Consider the following 15,591-nt stretch of genomic DNA (forward strand, 5'->3'; position numbering starts at 1 on the left):
AGGGGGTACTAGAACTCTGAACTGTTTTTGAAACACTTTGAGAAATCTAAAATTACTTCAAAATTTAAAAAAATTAATAAGTAAATAAGAATGAATGTGGTGATGAGCTACCACCAGACGGCCCTTCTGGTGGATTTGGTCTTAATAGTCATTGGCAATCCTGGACAATAAAGACCCACACTGGGTTATACCTTTAAAAGTTTTTATTACAGAAAACCCCATTCTTCCAAGTCCAGCTCAAAGCACCCCCCCCCCTCAGCTTATTTTTTTTTTTTTTTTTTACTAAATCTGGGCTTCTGTACATATTGGATCAAATGGTTTTCTTGATCCTTGGGTATCTGCTATGGAGTGGAGGACTCTGCCATTGATTGTAGGTTCTCCGAGAGGAGGGGCTGGGACTCTGTAGCCATGTTCCGTTCCGTGACACCTGGTCAGCAAGGCACTAACAGCATTATGCCCCTGCCTGGGAGGCTAGGCGGGGAATCTGCCAGCCTTCAGCAAGCCCTGTGTACCCACTTTGGGTCTCATGGTGACCGGGCTCTAGACAATGTCACTGTGATCTCTGACTACAGCCAATACAACTACTGGCATCAACACAGGGCATTATGGCTGGGACCCTCCCTGAGTGTGAGAATGGGGAGAGTGGCATGTCAGTCCCCAGAAGTGCGGGATTGTAGGCAAAAGAGGCCAGCACAGCAGAAGGGTCTGCTTCTCAGAAGCAAACTGGGCAGGGGTCAGCGAGGTCCTGGGAGAACACTCACGAAGGTGCAAGGATTTCAAAGGCAAGGAGCTGGGAAGTGATGGTGGACAGTGGCCTGAAGGAAGCCCAGCCCAGAACATATCAGGACAGATTTGATCAGCGAGTGAACCAATGCTTTAATAATAAAGAATAATGTGGCTATCACAGGACATTGCCTGGATGGCTGTGACTGCTACTGCTACTCACTGAGCATTTAAACAGGGGCGGGGAATGTTTGAAGGTGCAGATCTCAGAGCAGCAGCCTTAGCAGGAGGATGCTGGCAAGGGCCAAGGGTGTGAAGGAGGCTTGAGCGACAGTGTCAGAGGTGGTCAAGGTAGGGGAAGGGGATGTTGGTGTGCGGATGTCTCCACACTCAAACTTTCGGAAAGTAATTCCTCTGAACGTCTGATCTGCAACACCCAGGAGCTCACAGGTGGAGTTGCTGACATTGGAGCAACCTTTCAGCACGAGTGTTGTCGTCTCTGTGAATGCAAATGAGATAGTAAGGGCTTTACAGTCCCTTCACCCTCCCTCCCCAAGTGACCTGCAAGAGCTGAAACAGGTCTGTTCCTGCAACAGGAGCTTGGAGAAAGGAGCCCAAGAACAATGACTGAAGGGTAATGGCAGAGTGACCATGGAGGTGAGGGTCTAGAGCCCCTCCCTGACCCAGTCCCAGAGGAAACTGAGGCTCCTGGAGGTGGATGTGAGCCTGAGCTCACAGCTCAGGGCCAGAGCTGGGCCTGGGACTCAAATCTTCAGTGCTTTCCTGAGTCGCTGGCAAGGGGTGAAATGCAGGAACAGGTTCAGACCCTCCATAAATCCTCTGTTCTCAATCCAAAAAGAAGTCAGCACTTCAGACTGCTCTGGGCCTCCACTCCTCTAGGCTCTGCTTTCCATCCCCATTCCTCTCTGGACCTGAATTCTCTCTACATGAGTTTTCCTTGAGAAGAGGAGAAACAGTCAGAGGGGATATGAAGAGACTACCACGTCTTTACTCCTAATTCATGTTGTGATGTGTTGAACTCTATTTTAAGGTGAGGTCCTAGGAAAAGACCAAGGAAATTTGCAAAGAAGATGTGGTTGTGATTGCAGCTACCATTTATTGAGTACCGATTATGTGCCAGTATTGCTTTATAGTAGTGCATGTGTATTATTCAGTTGTTAAGTCTTGTCTGACTCTTTGTGATTGCTTTGAAGGCTGCAAGCCAAATTGTCCTGAAGGACAGGCAGTTCACAGAGGAGGAAGGCGCTGGAGGAGATGACTGGCTATTTGTTAGAGGCAGGGCTACAATTTGAGTTCAAGGCTGACTCCATCCTTGCTCTGAGAAGGAAGGAGAAACTTCCAAATACCAGTAAAGAAAGAAATTCATTGTTGTTTTAGAGCAAATATCAGTGTTGAAGGTTGAATTAGAGTGTGTGAGGAAGATATGTTGCTTGGCACATGTCTACAGTATTTTTTTAAGTGACCTTGGGCAAAAACAAAAACAAAATCCTACATTTATGATGACTTTGATCTGTCTGGCTTTCAGATTGAGTCAAGGCCTGGGACTTTGCAGACACCTTGGAATAAGGTAAGCAGAAACAGCAAGTTTTTCTTATGCCATTGCTGCCCTCAGGCAAAGCTTTAGAATTAGTCATCAGAGCTGTGTAGACATCAAGACCCTTAAATGCATATTATTGCCTGACATAAATCACTCTGAAAAGGCTACAAACTATACGATTTCAACCGTATAAATTCTGATAAAGGCAAAACTATAGAAAGAGTAAAGAAAAATCAGAGGTTTCCAGGGGTTAGGGTTAGATAGAGCACAGAGGATTTTCAGGTCAGTGACACTACTATGCATGATACTATGACAGTAGATACATGCCATCATACGTTTGTCAAAACCCATATAATATACAGCACAAACAGTGAACCCTAATGGACTCTGAATGATAGCAATGTGTCAGTATAGGTTCATGGATGATAACAATGTACCTTTTTGGTGGGTGATGTTGATAGTGGGAAAGACTATATATGTGTATGGGGAAAAAATTATAGAAAAAATATATCTTCCCCTCAATTTTCCTGTGAATCTAAAACTTCTCTAAAAAATGACGTCTATTTTTTTTTTAAGTAAAAAGAAGTTCAGGAGAAGTATGAAGTTTGGCCCCACTAAGAAATCTGCAATTACAATTAAGCATCAAATTCCAAAACCATAACTGCCATTTAACAAAAGTTGAAATCAAATTGTACTTGGATATTGGTGCTCTTTAAACTCTTATTTTTGTAAGGCATACTGTGGCAGAGACTGACTGACTGTTCATTTTAGCTTTATGCCTCTTCCTTTCCTGCTGTGTCACCACTGGATTAAATTTCCACCTTCCAGGGCAGTCTGAGTCCCAGACAACAGAACGTGGAAGGGAGTGAGGCACTCGCTTCTAGGCATTGCCTGTAATAACCTTCCTGCCTTCCTCCACTCCCCCTCTTACCCCACCTGCTGGTGAGATGCAAAGGATACAGAAGAGAGCTGCCAAGTCCTGAGTGAGTAGGGGCTGGAGCCTCAAGATGGAAGGAATCCAGGGCCCTGGACTCTGCAATGAACTGCTCCATGAGCAAGAAATAAGCTATGTTGCATTGAGCCATAGGACATGGAAGTTGCCCTTAAACAGTAATTAACTAACACTAATAGTGTTATATTAGTAATATTAGCATTAGTAATTGGCTAATAGTAACAGTTAATAAATGTATTATTATTTAAATAATCATGCATAACATTTGTCTGAATATTTAAAGAATAATATTTATTAGTTTTATATTGTATGATGGTTCATTTGTATCTCATAAGTTAGTATCAAATTACTTCTGTAAAAAAGAACAGTTGGTTGGATTTTTTGAGAGAAATCATCATTATTGTTCATTTTCAAATATCCACTGACTTTTTTAGATAGGAAACAGTGTATTGATTTACACCATGACCAAGGGGAATAGATCATACCTAAGGTGTAAAATACCTTTTTTATTTCAGTGTTGTTTTTGTTCTTTTTCCAATTGGTTGGGTATTAAAGTCCAATTTGAGTCTCCCTTCTAGGCAACTCTAGTTGTCAGAAGCCAACACCTCTCAATGACAGGTAGAGAAGGGAAGTTACATATAAAAAGTAATAAAAGTCAAACCCACCCACACCTACAGAACAGCTCAACCTAGTAAAGAAATAAATGCCAGGAGTGACGTGATGCCCTTAAATGAGCCTGGCTTGATTACAAGTCATAAAAAGAATAGAATTCAAAAGATGGGCAGCCCAAGAGGAATGACACTGGACTGAGGAGGCAAAAATAGCAAGCAACTCAAGGCTACGTTAACAGCCTCACTATCTCAAAGGTACCCTGACCTTATTTCCTCATCCTATCTCCACCAGGCCTTTTTTTGTGAATCCAGAATTTATAATCCAAGGTGTAACATGTGTTTTAAACTCAAGACCCATAAAAAGGAATTCACATACCATTTATAAATTCTGCGATTATACTGACACATCTTTCTCCAAAACATTTCCGGGTTTCATTACAGGAAGTTTCATTATTTCCATAACATGCAGGGCACTCTACATTTCTGAGCTGTGGAGGAACTGGGTAGAGTAAGAATCATTAACTCAGAACAGTGTTATCACAAAGATCATGGTATTTCCTGGAGTGGAAGGGGAAATGCAGACAAAGATGCTAGCCAGAGAGACCTCTCAGGGTCTCTGCATGCTCAGGAATCTCCGATCTTGCCATAAAAATACCAGTCATCCTATTCCCATGTCCCACCAAAATATTTGCAGCACTTAACCTCACAGATCTGCCCTTACAAACCATCCACTCTTCAAGAACTGTGGTCGATGAGTGTGTTGGGATGAGAAGGGAAAGGTAAGATTTTGAGCTAAAACTAACATTAGCCAGCTATTCTGGATTTAGCCAACAGGTGTGTGACTATTACTAAATCTTGCTCTGAACAAATGAAATCAAGTAATTATTTATTATTATGACTTTGATTTTTTTTTAAATTATATGAGACCCAGCTCTGCTATAAATGAACCGTGCTTTATGACTATGGCCACATTTTCTCCTCTTCGAAACAAAGGCTTTGATCTAAGCCAACAGTTCTCAAATGATGGTCCAGGAACTCCTGGGGATCCCTGAGATCCTTCCAGGGAGTCCACTAGGTCAAAATTATTTTCATGGTGATACTAAGATGTTCTTTGCCTCTTTGTCTTTCTTTCTTGAAAATACAATGGAGTTTTCCAGTGGCAACATGACATGTGAGATTGCAACAGAATAAATGAACAAGCAAATCTGAGAACCAGCTGTATTCTATGAAACCAGAAATTAAAGTGCTTTGAAAAAACATGGAGCAATCCATTCTTTCCACTAAATATATTTTGTTTTGGAAAATAATTATTTCTATTCTAATAACATAAAAATGTTATTAATGTTAACATGTAGTGGGTTTTATTATTTTTTAGTAACTAACAAATATTTTAAAAATTTCTTAGCCTTATTTTTAATACAGTAAATATTGATAGATATAGTCCACAGAAACAGAAGTTATTTGGGGTCCCTCAGTAATTTTTAAGACTTAGCATCTGGAAAGACAGTGTGAGGCCACAAAATTTGAAAGCTACTAATGAGCATCTACTGCCTTCCCACACAGGTTGAAGAGCTGTGATTTCTGTCTTTACTGAGAAACGGAAAGCATAATAGTAGTGCTGGTTTTCTTCATTTGTTTCTCAAGTAATAGTCATACATCAGCTGTTAATGTTACCCAAATAGGCACTGAAGTGCCTAGACTTAAAGTGTCCACCTAAGATTGACAATCACAAGTGGTGAGAGAAGGGATGGATCTGGGAGGACAGAGGGAAGATGTGGCCAGCACCCACCAGTGGTATCAGCGGTTTGATTGCATGCTTCTCCTAGGCAACACTGGCTTTCAAAGTGGAATATTTCTTTTTCAGATACGGAGACCGTGAAAGGCTGGACCGTGGTCTCACTGCAGTTCTCTGCAGAGCAGGCATGATCCTCATACAATGTGGAGTTTTCTCCTATACAAAGGCAAACACAGACTATCAGTCCTGGGTACAAAGCGTTCAGGGAGCAACTGCTTTAGGCAAGGACAGAAAATATACTCTCGGCTCAATGCAATTTAGGGGACACCGAAGAGAATTTCCTGCAAAAAGAAAAATCCTTCCCCAAAAAGTAGTTTCTGGCTTCAGCAGGAGATTTTGCAGCTTAAATTCCAGGTGAAAGGCTGATGGGTGAAGTGGATGTCTCACGCTGACACCCCCAGAGCCCACTGGTCAGTCTTAACATCTCTAAATATAGCCAAGCAGATGTGATGAGTCTATGCACAACATGATATTGAAGCTGAAACCAGTAAAGCTTATAGACCAAAGCTATGCAATATGGTGGTCATTTATAAAGCTCTATGTGGTCATTTACAAATCACTTCCTCATATTTCAAGAGATCAATAACTGAATGCACATATAAGACAGCATTGATATACACATTAATATCATTGAAAAAACTTCTACTGAAAAAACATGAGTACCGTTTATAGGAAACACCAGGAAGAGGGGAACAAGTGAAATAACATCACAAAGAAGCAATCAAGCAAAGCCAGAATGTGAGACAGCTACAGGACAAATGCCCCTATTTCTCCAACAATTCAGTGGAATTGAGCAAAAAAAGAGATCTTACTAAACAAACTAGGCACGATAGACCTAACAGCAAAATGTAATTTTGTTTAGGTCCAAATTCCAATGCATCAATTATATCTCAATGTCTTTGAAATATGTTGAACATTTTTAAGGTCACCTTAATTTTAAAATTTAAAATTAGCTAATTTCTTAGGTGTGATCATTGTATGGTAGTTATGTAAAAAGCAGGGGAGAGTTCTTATCGGAGATGAATAATGAAGTGTTCATAGGGGAAATAACATGTTATCTATATTTGCTTTAAAATACTATGGGGAGTAAATTAGGAGTTAAGGATTAAAACATACATGTCACTATATATAAAATAAATAACCAGCAAGGACCTACTGAATAGCACAGGGAACCATACTCAATAACTTGTAATAACCTATAATGGAAAAGAATCCATTTTCCTAAAATGGAAAAGAATTTGTGTGTGTGTGTGTGTGTATAAGACTCACTTTGTTGTACACCTGAAACTAACACAATATTGTAAATCAACTATATTTCAATAAAAATTTAAAGAATAAAAATGCTATGGGAAAAAAAAAGCAAAATGTTAATTGTTGACACAGGACCACAGTTCACTATACTCCTCTTCCTGCTTTTGTGTATGTTTGAAATGCTCATAATAAAAAGTTAAAAATAAATCAAAATGCTCTGAGAGAGCTATAACAATCATACCAGCAAAACACCCTGGAAGGAAGTCTGAGTGAAAGTATGTTGAATCTGAAACAGGAAGGAACACTGAGAGGAAGCAAAGGGGAGCAGAAGATGGACAAATGAAAGCACCTAGAGAAAGCTGACTGCTTTATAATTTAGCTACGAGCTGTCCCTGCTTCTCATGTTCATTAGCACGGGCCTACAGTGAGGTTTCAGCCAGAGGAGGCAATTCCAAGGAGCCACAGAGGCTTGTCTGCTTGCTTGGCTCTACCACTTGCGTGTTGCTTCTCCTGGGAGGTGCCTTCATGACTCCCTCTCTCTGTGCACAGCCCAGCCTTAGTCTTCCTTTTCCTGGCCAGCCTGTCCAGCACCTGCCCTGTGCAAGTTCCAGAAACGAGAATGATCACCCCCTGAGGCTCACCTTGAGAAAAGTTGGTTGAGAAACTTGTACAGCTGGTGTTGGCATTTGAGGGACACTCCGTGGCATTTTTTGCAACGCAGCCATCTTTCAATGAATTACACTGTACACAGTGCAGTGTATGATACTGGGATTCTGGGGAAACAAAATGTTTGGCATCGTCAACATTCAGGAGACATTAATAGAGTTTGCTTTGGACAAAGCACCACACTTACCTCAGGTTAAAAGAATAGCCAAGATAGCATCCCTTCCCTCTGGGGTCCCCCAAACTTTAAGCTGTGAGATGTCTACCATTCTCCGGTTGGAAGACCCAAACTTGACCCACAGCACAGAGTGGTATCACAGCGGGCAGTGTGCAAGAAGGGGTCTCACAGTCTTCATTGCCCACATCTTGACAAGAGGTCACTTGAGGGGATTCCAGAGCACCAAGACTGACAAGACTCTGGTGAGGTGCAAAATGGGGTCTTCATTCCAAAAGGGAGCAATGTGGTTTCCCTCACCTACAGCTGCAACCGTGAGCACAACGATGATACCAGCGAAGAGGAAGCCCTTCATGGTGCTGGACATGTGCCTCCTGAGGACGAGAACTGTGGCTGCAGAGCCTCGAGCCTGAAGAGAGAGGCACAAAGAGGACAGTCTGGGGATTCAGAAGATTGCCGGGGCATGATATCCCCTAGGGTTGCAATCACACTTCAATAAACCTAGCCCAACCTTGTGACAGAAGGAATCACCATCGTCAGCTGGAAGCACAGAGCCATGATACAGGTTCAACCCTGCCTTTATACCCACAAGAATCTGAGTTTTCCCTTTGCCTATAAAGGTATCTACACACACAGGTACGAAAGCCCAGGGCATTTCCTACAGAGCCACTACAGATACAAAATGGGCGGGCAGATGATTGCCAGCCCCACTGAGGATGGGGGTCCAAGAAGAAAGCTGGGCTCTCCTCTCCCAGAGCATAGTGTCCACCCTCTAATTGGAATCTTGCCACATTCCCATAATGCCCTTAGGGGCTCTGTCTCTGCCATCACCATTCCAATAAGCAGACACCTATTGAGCACTTACTCTGTTCTGAACATTTATGTGCACTGATTCATGTAATTCCTCCACCTCTGTAGGCAGGTACTATTATTAGGATCACCTTTACTTCAAATGGGGAAATTAAGCCCCAGAGAAGTTAGGTAAGCACTCAAAGTCAAGGTCACACTCCTGAGAGGGATAAAAGCTGGATTTGGTCCAGATCCATAATCCTCACTCCACACTGCCTCCAACAGACATGACTCCCAAAGCCCTAGACCCAAAGGTCCCAGCACACCTCTGACTGGTCTGTCATCAATCTCTCTGCACCTAAGTTGTCTAATAGCTAAGGTCTAGCTGTATTTATTAAGATCCTGAGAGTTGGGGATTAGAAAATGTAAACTACTATATATAGGATGGATTAACAAGTTCCTACTGTATAGCACAAGGGACTATATTCAATATCTTGTGATAATCCATAATGCAAAAAAAATATTTTCTAAAGAATGCCTATATGTATAAAACTGAGTCATATAAAACTGCTAATACAGCAGATTAGCACAACATTGTGTATCAGCTATACTTCAAATTAAACAAATAAATAAATATCCTGAATCAGAGCTCCTAAAATTTCAATTTGCCCATATATCAAAGCAGCACGAAAGGAAAATATCTGGCTCTGCACTGAGTCCTTCTTTATCATTAGCTCATTTATCCTGTGAACAGTAGGCAGGAGCCACATGTGGCCACTTACATTTGGATTCACTGAAGGAATAAAAAGGAAACATATTATTTCTCAGACCAGCCATGTTCCAGTGCTCAGTGGCCACCTGTGGCTGGTGGCCGCGGTATTGGCCAGTGCAGGTATGAAAGAAGTCCCAGGGCACAGTGCTGCTATAAAGATTTTTGCCTACTCCCCAGCTGAAAAACCTGCAGAAGGAGGGATAATGAAAGTTGCCCAGACTCATTCAGCTTGTGAGACCAAAAGTGGGACTCCATTCGGTGTCCTTCCATGTCCAAAACCGAGTTGTACCACGATGCTGCTGCTGCTGCTAAGTCACTTCAGTCATGTCCGACTCTGTGCGACCCCATCCCTGGGGTTCTCCAGGCAAGAACACTGGAGTGGGTTGCCATTTCCTTCTCCAATGCATAAAAGTGAAAGTGAAGTTGCTCAGTCATGTCCGACTCTTCACGACCCCATGGACTGCAGCCTACCAGGCTCCTCCATCCATGGGATTTTCCAGGCAAGAGTACACTGCCACTTATTAAAGAGCAGCAAACCTTCTATTGGGTGTTGCAACCCACCGCCTGCATCCCACTTCACCAACCACACATGCACCCCCCACCAACATACACACATACACGCACAACACTATGATCTAGTTAACTTATTAGGGGCCAGTGAAAAGAAAGAGAAACTAGTCACAATCAGGGAAGACAGATGGCCCATCAATTATCTAATGGCCCTAACATTTAGAGATCCAAGGAGAAAAATAAAGGTTTGGTTTGGCGGTTGTGGCAGATGTCCTATGCATTGTACCCTACATCCTCCCATGCCCAGTCACTGCTCCAGGCACAGAACCCCAATGCAGAGAGAGGTTTAGGGGCTGGGCTTCCCAGGAAGGGCATCTCAAGCCTTGTGGCTATAAAGGAAGAGGAGATAGGACAAAAAATGAGAAAGAGGCCACAGAAGCCACATCAATTAAGTGCACAAATCACCTCAGCCCTGTGGTTCATACCTGATGACTAGCCTCATTTTCAGAGGGACATAATGGAGGCCCAGAGGGGTCAGGACTCTGCCCAGGAACACACAGCAGAGAGACAGAGACTGAAGGTGGTGGGACCGAGGGGCCTGCGAGCTGGGGGCCAGAGCAGAGGGCCCCACAGGGAAAATGAGAGCAAGCACATCTGTACACCCCTTTGCAAAGTCCTTCCCCATCATTGTATCATTGGACATTTTCAGCAGTCTGAGAGGGTCCTGTGACAATCGCTCTCATGTTAGACAGAGGAGCATGAGCTCACAAAAACTGTGAGAAGGACACAGCATCGTGAACACACAGAGTGAAGTCCAGTACCTCTCGACTCCAGCCTTCCCCTCCCGGGCACTGTTGAAGGAGCGAGAACCAAGAGAATGCCCTGGACCCCAGACAGCTCTGAATGCCTTTCCCCTGTTCTCAGCTGCTCCCAGGTTGGGCCCCGCTTCAAAGCTCAGCCCCAGTCCTTTACCTTCTCTCTCTGGCCCAGAGACTGCCCTGCAGAAGGTGGATCCCAGCAGAAGGCTGGAGAAGGTGTGTGAGGGGCCTTATATAGCAGGTGGTTGCACAATCAGAAAGTACAACTGCCTACAGGGAGGGGCTTCTGAGCCAGACTGGGCCCCGCCCAACATTAAGCTGGGCTTAACCCTTGGCAGCTATGATGCTGGTCAAGTCTCTGAAGCCTCCAGGAACTGGGAAAATCTTCGGTCAGGGCCTGCCTTTGGCAAAAGACACAAAGGAGCCAGATATGTCCCTGGCATTGTCTCATGTGGGCTGCCACCCACCAGATGGATTCCATGACCAGTTGATGGATCACAAGTATCACCTTATCCTGACCTTGTAAAGCAGTCACCTTGATCAGCCCATCTACAGATGAGGAAACCAAGGTACATAAGAGAAAAGTAACAGAGCTTCCCTGGTGGTTCAGTGGTAAAGAATCCGCCTGCCAGTGCAGGAGACAGGTTCGATCCACAGTCTGGGAAGATCCGACATACCTCGGAGCAGCTAAGCCTGGGAACGGAAACTACTGAAGCCAATGTGCCTGGAGCCTGTGCTCCGCAAAGCCACCACAATGAGAAGCCCGGGCACCACAACTAGAGTAGCCCTTGCTTGCTGCAACTAGAGAAAAAGTCCACACAGCAATGAAGACCCAGCACAGCCAAAAATAAATAAATGATTTTTTTTTTTTTTAAAGAGAGAGAAACATAACAGATTCTCCCAAGATTACACAGCTGGGAAAGAGTCAAAACTCAGAATCAGGTCACATGGGGGTTGTGCAGCTCAGGGAAGAGGCTCAGGTCTCCTTGGGCAAGTGTCTGAACTTCACTAATTCTTAGGGTCCTCCAGCCAAGATGAGGATAAACTCACTGTACAATCTCACAGGGTAGAGGGGCCAGGAAGCCCCTGCTTGCAGCATACCCTATGCCCCTCAGTGGGGGGTGAGCCCCTGCTGCTGCTGCCCCCCACACCCTAGGCATTCCGTCTGACCGCACAGTCTGGGCAGCCTCTGTTGGTGACAGCAGAGGTGGGCCAGGCTCCTCCCAGCACCTTCCCATTGTGGTGTGTGTGCTTCTGGCTTGGAGTGTGGATCTGAACTCCCTTCCCTCCTGCTGTTCCTGTCCCTTCAGACACTTACACACTCACACACAGACACACCACACACACAGAGGTTTCAGGTAGGCATCTCACCAACACTTCCCAGCTGGCAGTTAAATATTAAGAGTTCTCTACTTTTGAATATATTCCTTGTCCATCTGCTGCCCGCTCTGTCCAGACTGTGGCTGGTCTCCTTCTTTCCTTAAATTCATTCGTTTAATCAACAAATGGGGCATCCCATGCCCACTCTAGGGATTCGGGAGGTATTTGTGAAAAGAAGGACTTTGCCTTCTGTAGGAGTATAGTCTAGAGGGAGGGACACGACACAAATAAAGTAATAAATAAGCAAATTACAGGGTAGATTAGGATATGGTGACCGCACTGGCAAAAAAAGAGTAAAGGTGAGGGATCAACCATGCTGGAGAGTGGGCACATGATTCAATTTTAAATAGAGAGGCATTGGTCTCATGGAGAAGGCAAAATCTGAGTTATTTCTATATGCAGATCTTCTGGCCGTCTCCTGTTTTCTCCTTTCTTACCCTCTGCCATCAGTCTGATCACAACAGCATTTTCCTAAACAGAGGTAGCTCCCTCCTTAATAGAATCTTACTCAGTGCTAATTCCAGCCTCGTGGCAGGGCCCAGTGGGAGAGGTGGGAGCAGGAGCAGCCAATGGGATGTGGGTGGGAGAGGGTCTGAGGACAGAAGAGTTGAAGAGCCCCATATGCTTCCTTTGAGATAATAGCCCAGGCGGGGAGGTAGGCAGGGGTGGGGGGTGGGGGGAAGGGGGGAGTAGTGGGGGTGGGGGGCCGGTGGGAGAGAGGCCAGAGGACAGGTTGTGCACCAGGATCAAGCTGAGGACACACAGGAAAACCAACCTGATCAATGTTAATTCTTCTCAGAAGGCACTAGACACCCAGGAATGTCTGGGTCTGAATCTAGACTTTGCTCCTCATATCTCCTAAATTACTTACTAACCTGGCTTGCTGGGCCCAAGTTCTCCATCCGTAAAAGAGGAACACCATACCCTGAAGAAACACCTACTGATTATTTCCTCCTGGAATTCTTTTTTTAAATATTCATTTATTTATTTATATATTTTTGTCTGCTTCAGGTCTTAATTGTGGCACAGCTCTCTAGCTGTGGCCCAACATGTGGGATCTCAGCTCCCTGGCCAGGGATCGAACCCACATCCTCTGCATTGGAAGGCAGATTCTTACCCACTGGCCCACCAGGGAAGTCCCTCTCCCTGGGATTCTTATCCTGTTCCACTGTGTTTTTTGCCAGTGTCATCTAACTGTAATGCCATGAAGGCATTTGATCATGTGTGATGCAGTAGCAACCTCTGAAGTGGGCTGTGCACAACCATTCATGGCAGCCCTGGGTTTGCCCCTCCCAAGGCCCTGGGCAAGATAAGTATCATTATCCCCTTGAAAGATGAAGAGACTGAGTCACAGAGAGGACTTGCCTCCAGGACTTCAGGCACCAGGGCCAGCAACCTTTCCATTCCAACACAGACTATGTGGGCCCTGCCCATTCCCAGCCTCTGCCCATGGGGCTGAAAACATCAACCCAGCTCTCCCATCTCCCTGTTCCAGGGTCACGTCTCTGTCATCACTGTGGGGCTATCAGGATCCAAGTGCCAGGATCGCTCCAAGGTTTTATAAGAAATCACCCCCATAAAACAAGCCCTCCTGACTGACCAAGAAATCCAGGGACCCAAGAGAAACAGGGTCTCAATACAGAGCCCAACTTTTACTCTTAAACTAAAGACAGTGGGCATACCCCAACCACCTTGGTTCCATTATCCCCTTAGAAAAGGACAAGGTTGTGTCCTCATGATCACTCCATGAGACAAACTGGGACTCACTTGGATCCTGGAGAGTCATCCTGGGGCGTGAACCTGTAACCCCTGTGGGAAATGGGCTTCTCCCATTTCCCTCAATTTCTCCCATTTCCCTTGATCATTAGCAGAAGGAATGATCAAAGCTTGGAGGTAAGTTCTTTGAGGAGACCACTCAGTTTGGAAATAAACCTGCAGAGGGGGCCGGGATTGGAACAGGATGGCCAGAGCAGGAACTCCAACCGGTGTCCAAGCTGAGAACTAGGAAAACGGTCCCCTGCTTCATCCGTTCTCTGTCTGGGTTTGTTTCAGGGAGCTTTCGTTGACTGGCTTGTTCCTCCAGCCTGGAAATGTGAGAACAGGCTAAAAATAATGAAATTACTATCCCTAATTGCAGGCACCATGCAGGAGAAATGTGTGAGCCCTGAGAGATAAGCCTCCCAAATAGTCCATACTCTGGGTAAAATGATAACCCTCTGAGTCTTGAGTTCTCCTTCTGTCAAATGGGAAAAGCATTACCATTCACCTCTGAAGAGCTGTTCTGAGGGCCTCCAGAAAACAATTCCTCCCAATATAGACACTGCTCCTAGAGTCTGCGCTAGTGATGCCACAGCCTAGGGGGACACACCAGGTCACACGGGGCAGGAGCTAAAGTAGGACCCGACCTCAGAGCACACTTCGGCCACCTACCAGTTGAACTTGAACAATTAGTTACATGTTCTCTAAGTCTGTTTCCTCGCCTGAGAGAAAGGGACATCCATAATATCTAACCTTTCATAAAGATTAAGAGGAAACACTCTTTAGATGGGGCACACAGTGTTATAAATTTAGCTCAAAGAAATTTCGCTATGATACATACCATCAGTTCAGTCACTGGCAGTTTTCCTGGGCTTCCTTTGTGTCATGCAACATGTCTAGGACCAAATAAGTAATCATTCCAGGACATTTTCAATATGACAATTTCTAAAAAAAAAAAAAAAAGACAGGCTCTAAATATATTTGAAGAACTATTGCATCCAACATTATAAAAACAGTTTGTCTGCCTGATCTATAATGTGAACCTCCACTGGGTTGGGGACAAAGGACAAAAAACAGTAGACAGGCTTTCTCTGCATCTATTGAGATAATCATATGGTTTTTATCTTTCAATTTGTTAATGTGGTATACAAACTAGTACAGCCACTATGGAGAACAGTGTGGAGATTCCTTAAAAAACTGGAAATAGAACTGCCATATGACCCAGCAATCCCACTGCTGGGCAAACACACTGAGGAAACCAGATCTGAAAGAGACACATGCACCCCAATGTTGATCACAGCACTGTTTACAGTAACCAGGACATGGAAGCAACCTAGATGCCCATCAGCAGACGAATGGATAAGGAAGCTATGGTACATATACACAATGGAATATTACTCAGCCATTAAAAAGAATACATTTGAATCAGTTCTAATGAGATGGATGAAACTGGAGCCCATTATACAGAGTGAAGTAAGCCAGAAAAATAAACACCAATACAGTATACTAACGCATATATATGGAATTTAGAAAGATGGTAACGATAACCCTATATGCAGGACAGAAAAAGAGACACAGATGTATAGAACAGACTTTTGGACTCTATGGGAGAAGGCGAGGGTGGGATGATCTGAGAGAATAGCATTGAAACATGTATATTATCAAGTGTGAAACAGATCACCAGCCCAGGTTGGATGCATGAGACAAGTGCTTGGGGCTGGTGCACTGGGAAGACCCAGAGGGATGGGATGGGGAGGGAGGTGGGAGGGGGGATCGGGTTGGAGAACACATGTAAATTCATGACTGATTCGTGTCAATGTATGGCAAAAAACCACT

The 15,591-nt window shown here is 44.4% G+C and overlaps 1 protein-coding gene across 1 annotated transcript; it reads right to left on the minus strand.

The window, feature by feature from the left end:
- Positions 1–240: 240 nt before the first annotated feature.
- LYPD8 (LY6/PLAUR domain containing 8) lies at positions 241–10,856 on the minus strand. The gene is made up of 6 exons (XM_061151138.1): positions 10,772–10,856; positions 8,029–8,137; positions 7,532–7,663; positions 5,634–5,795; positions 4,221–4,343; positions 241–1,222 (listed from the first exon to the last, which is right to left on the minus strand). The coding sequence occupies exons 2-6, from the start codon at positions 8,093–8,095 to the stop codon at positions 990–992; spliced, it is 717 nt and encodes a 238-aa protein (XP_061007121.1). The 5' UTR covers positions 8,096–8,137; positions 10,772–10,856; the 3' UTR covers positions 241–989.
- Between the last annotated feature and the right edge of the window lie 4,735 nt (positions 10,857–15,591).

The sequence above is a fragment of the Dama dama genome, chromosome 9 (genome assembly GCF_033118175.1).
Source record: "Dama dama isolate Ldn47 chromosome 9, ASM3311817v1, whole genome shotgun sequence".
NCBI lineage: Eukaryota > Metazoa > Chordata > Mammalia > Artiodactyla > Cervidae > Dama > Dama dama.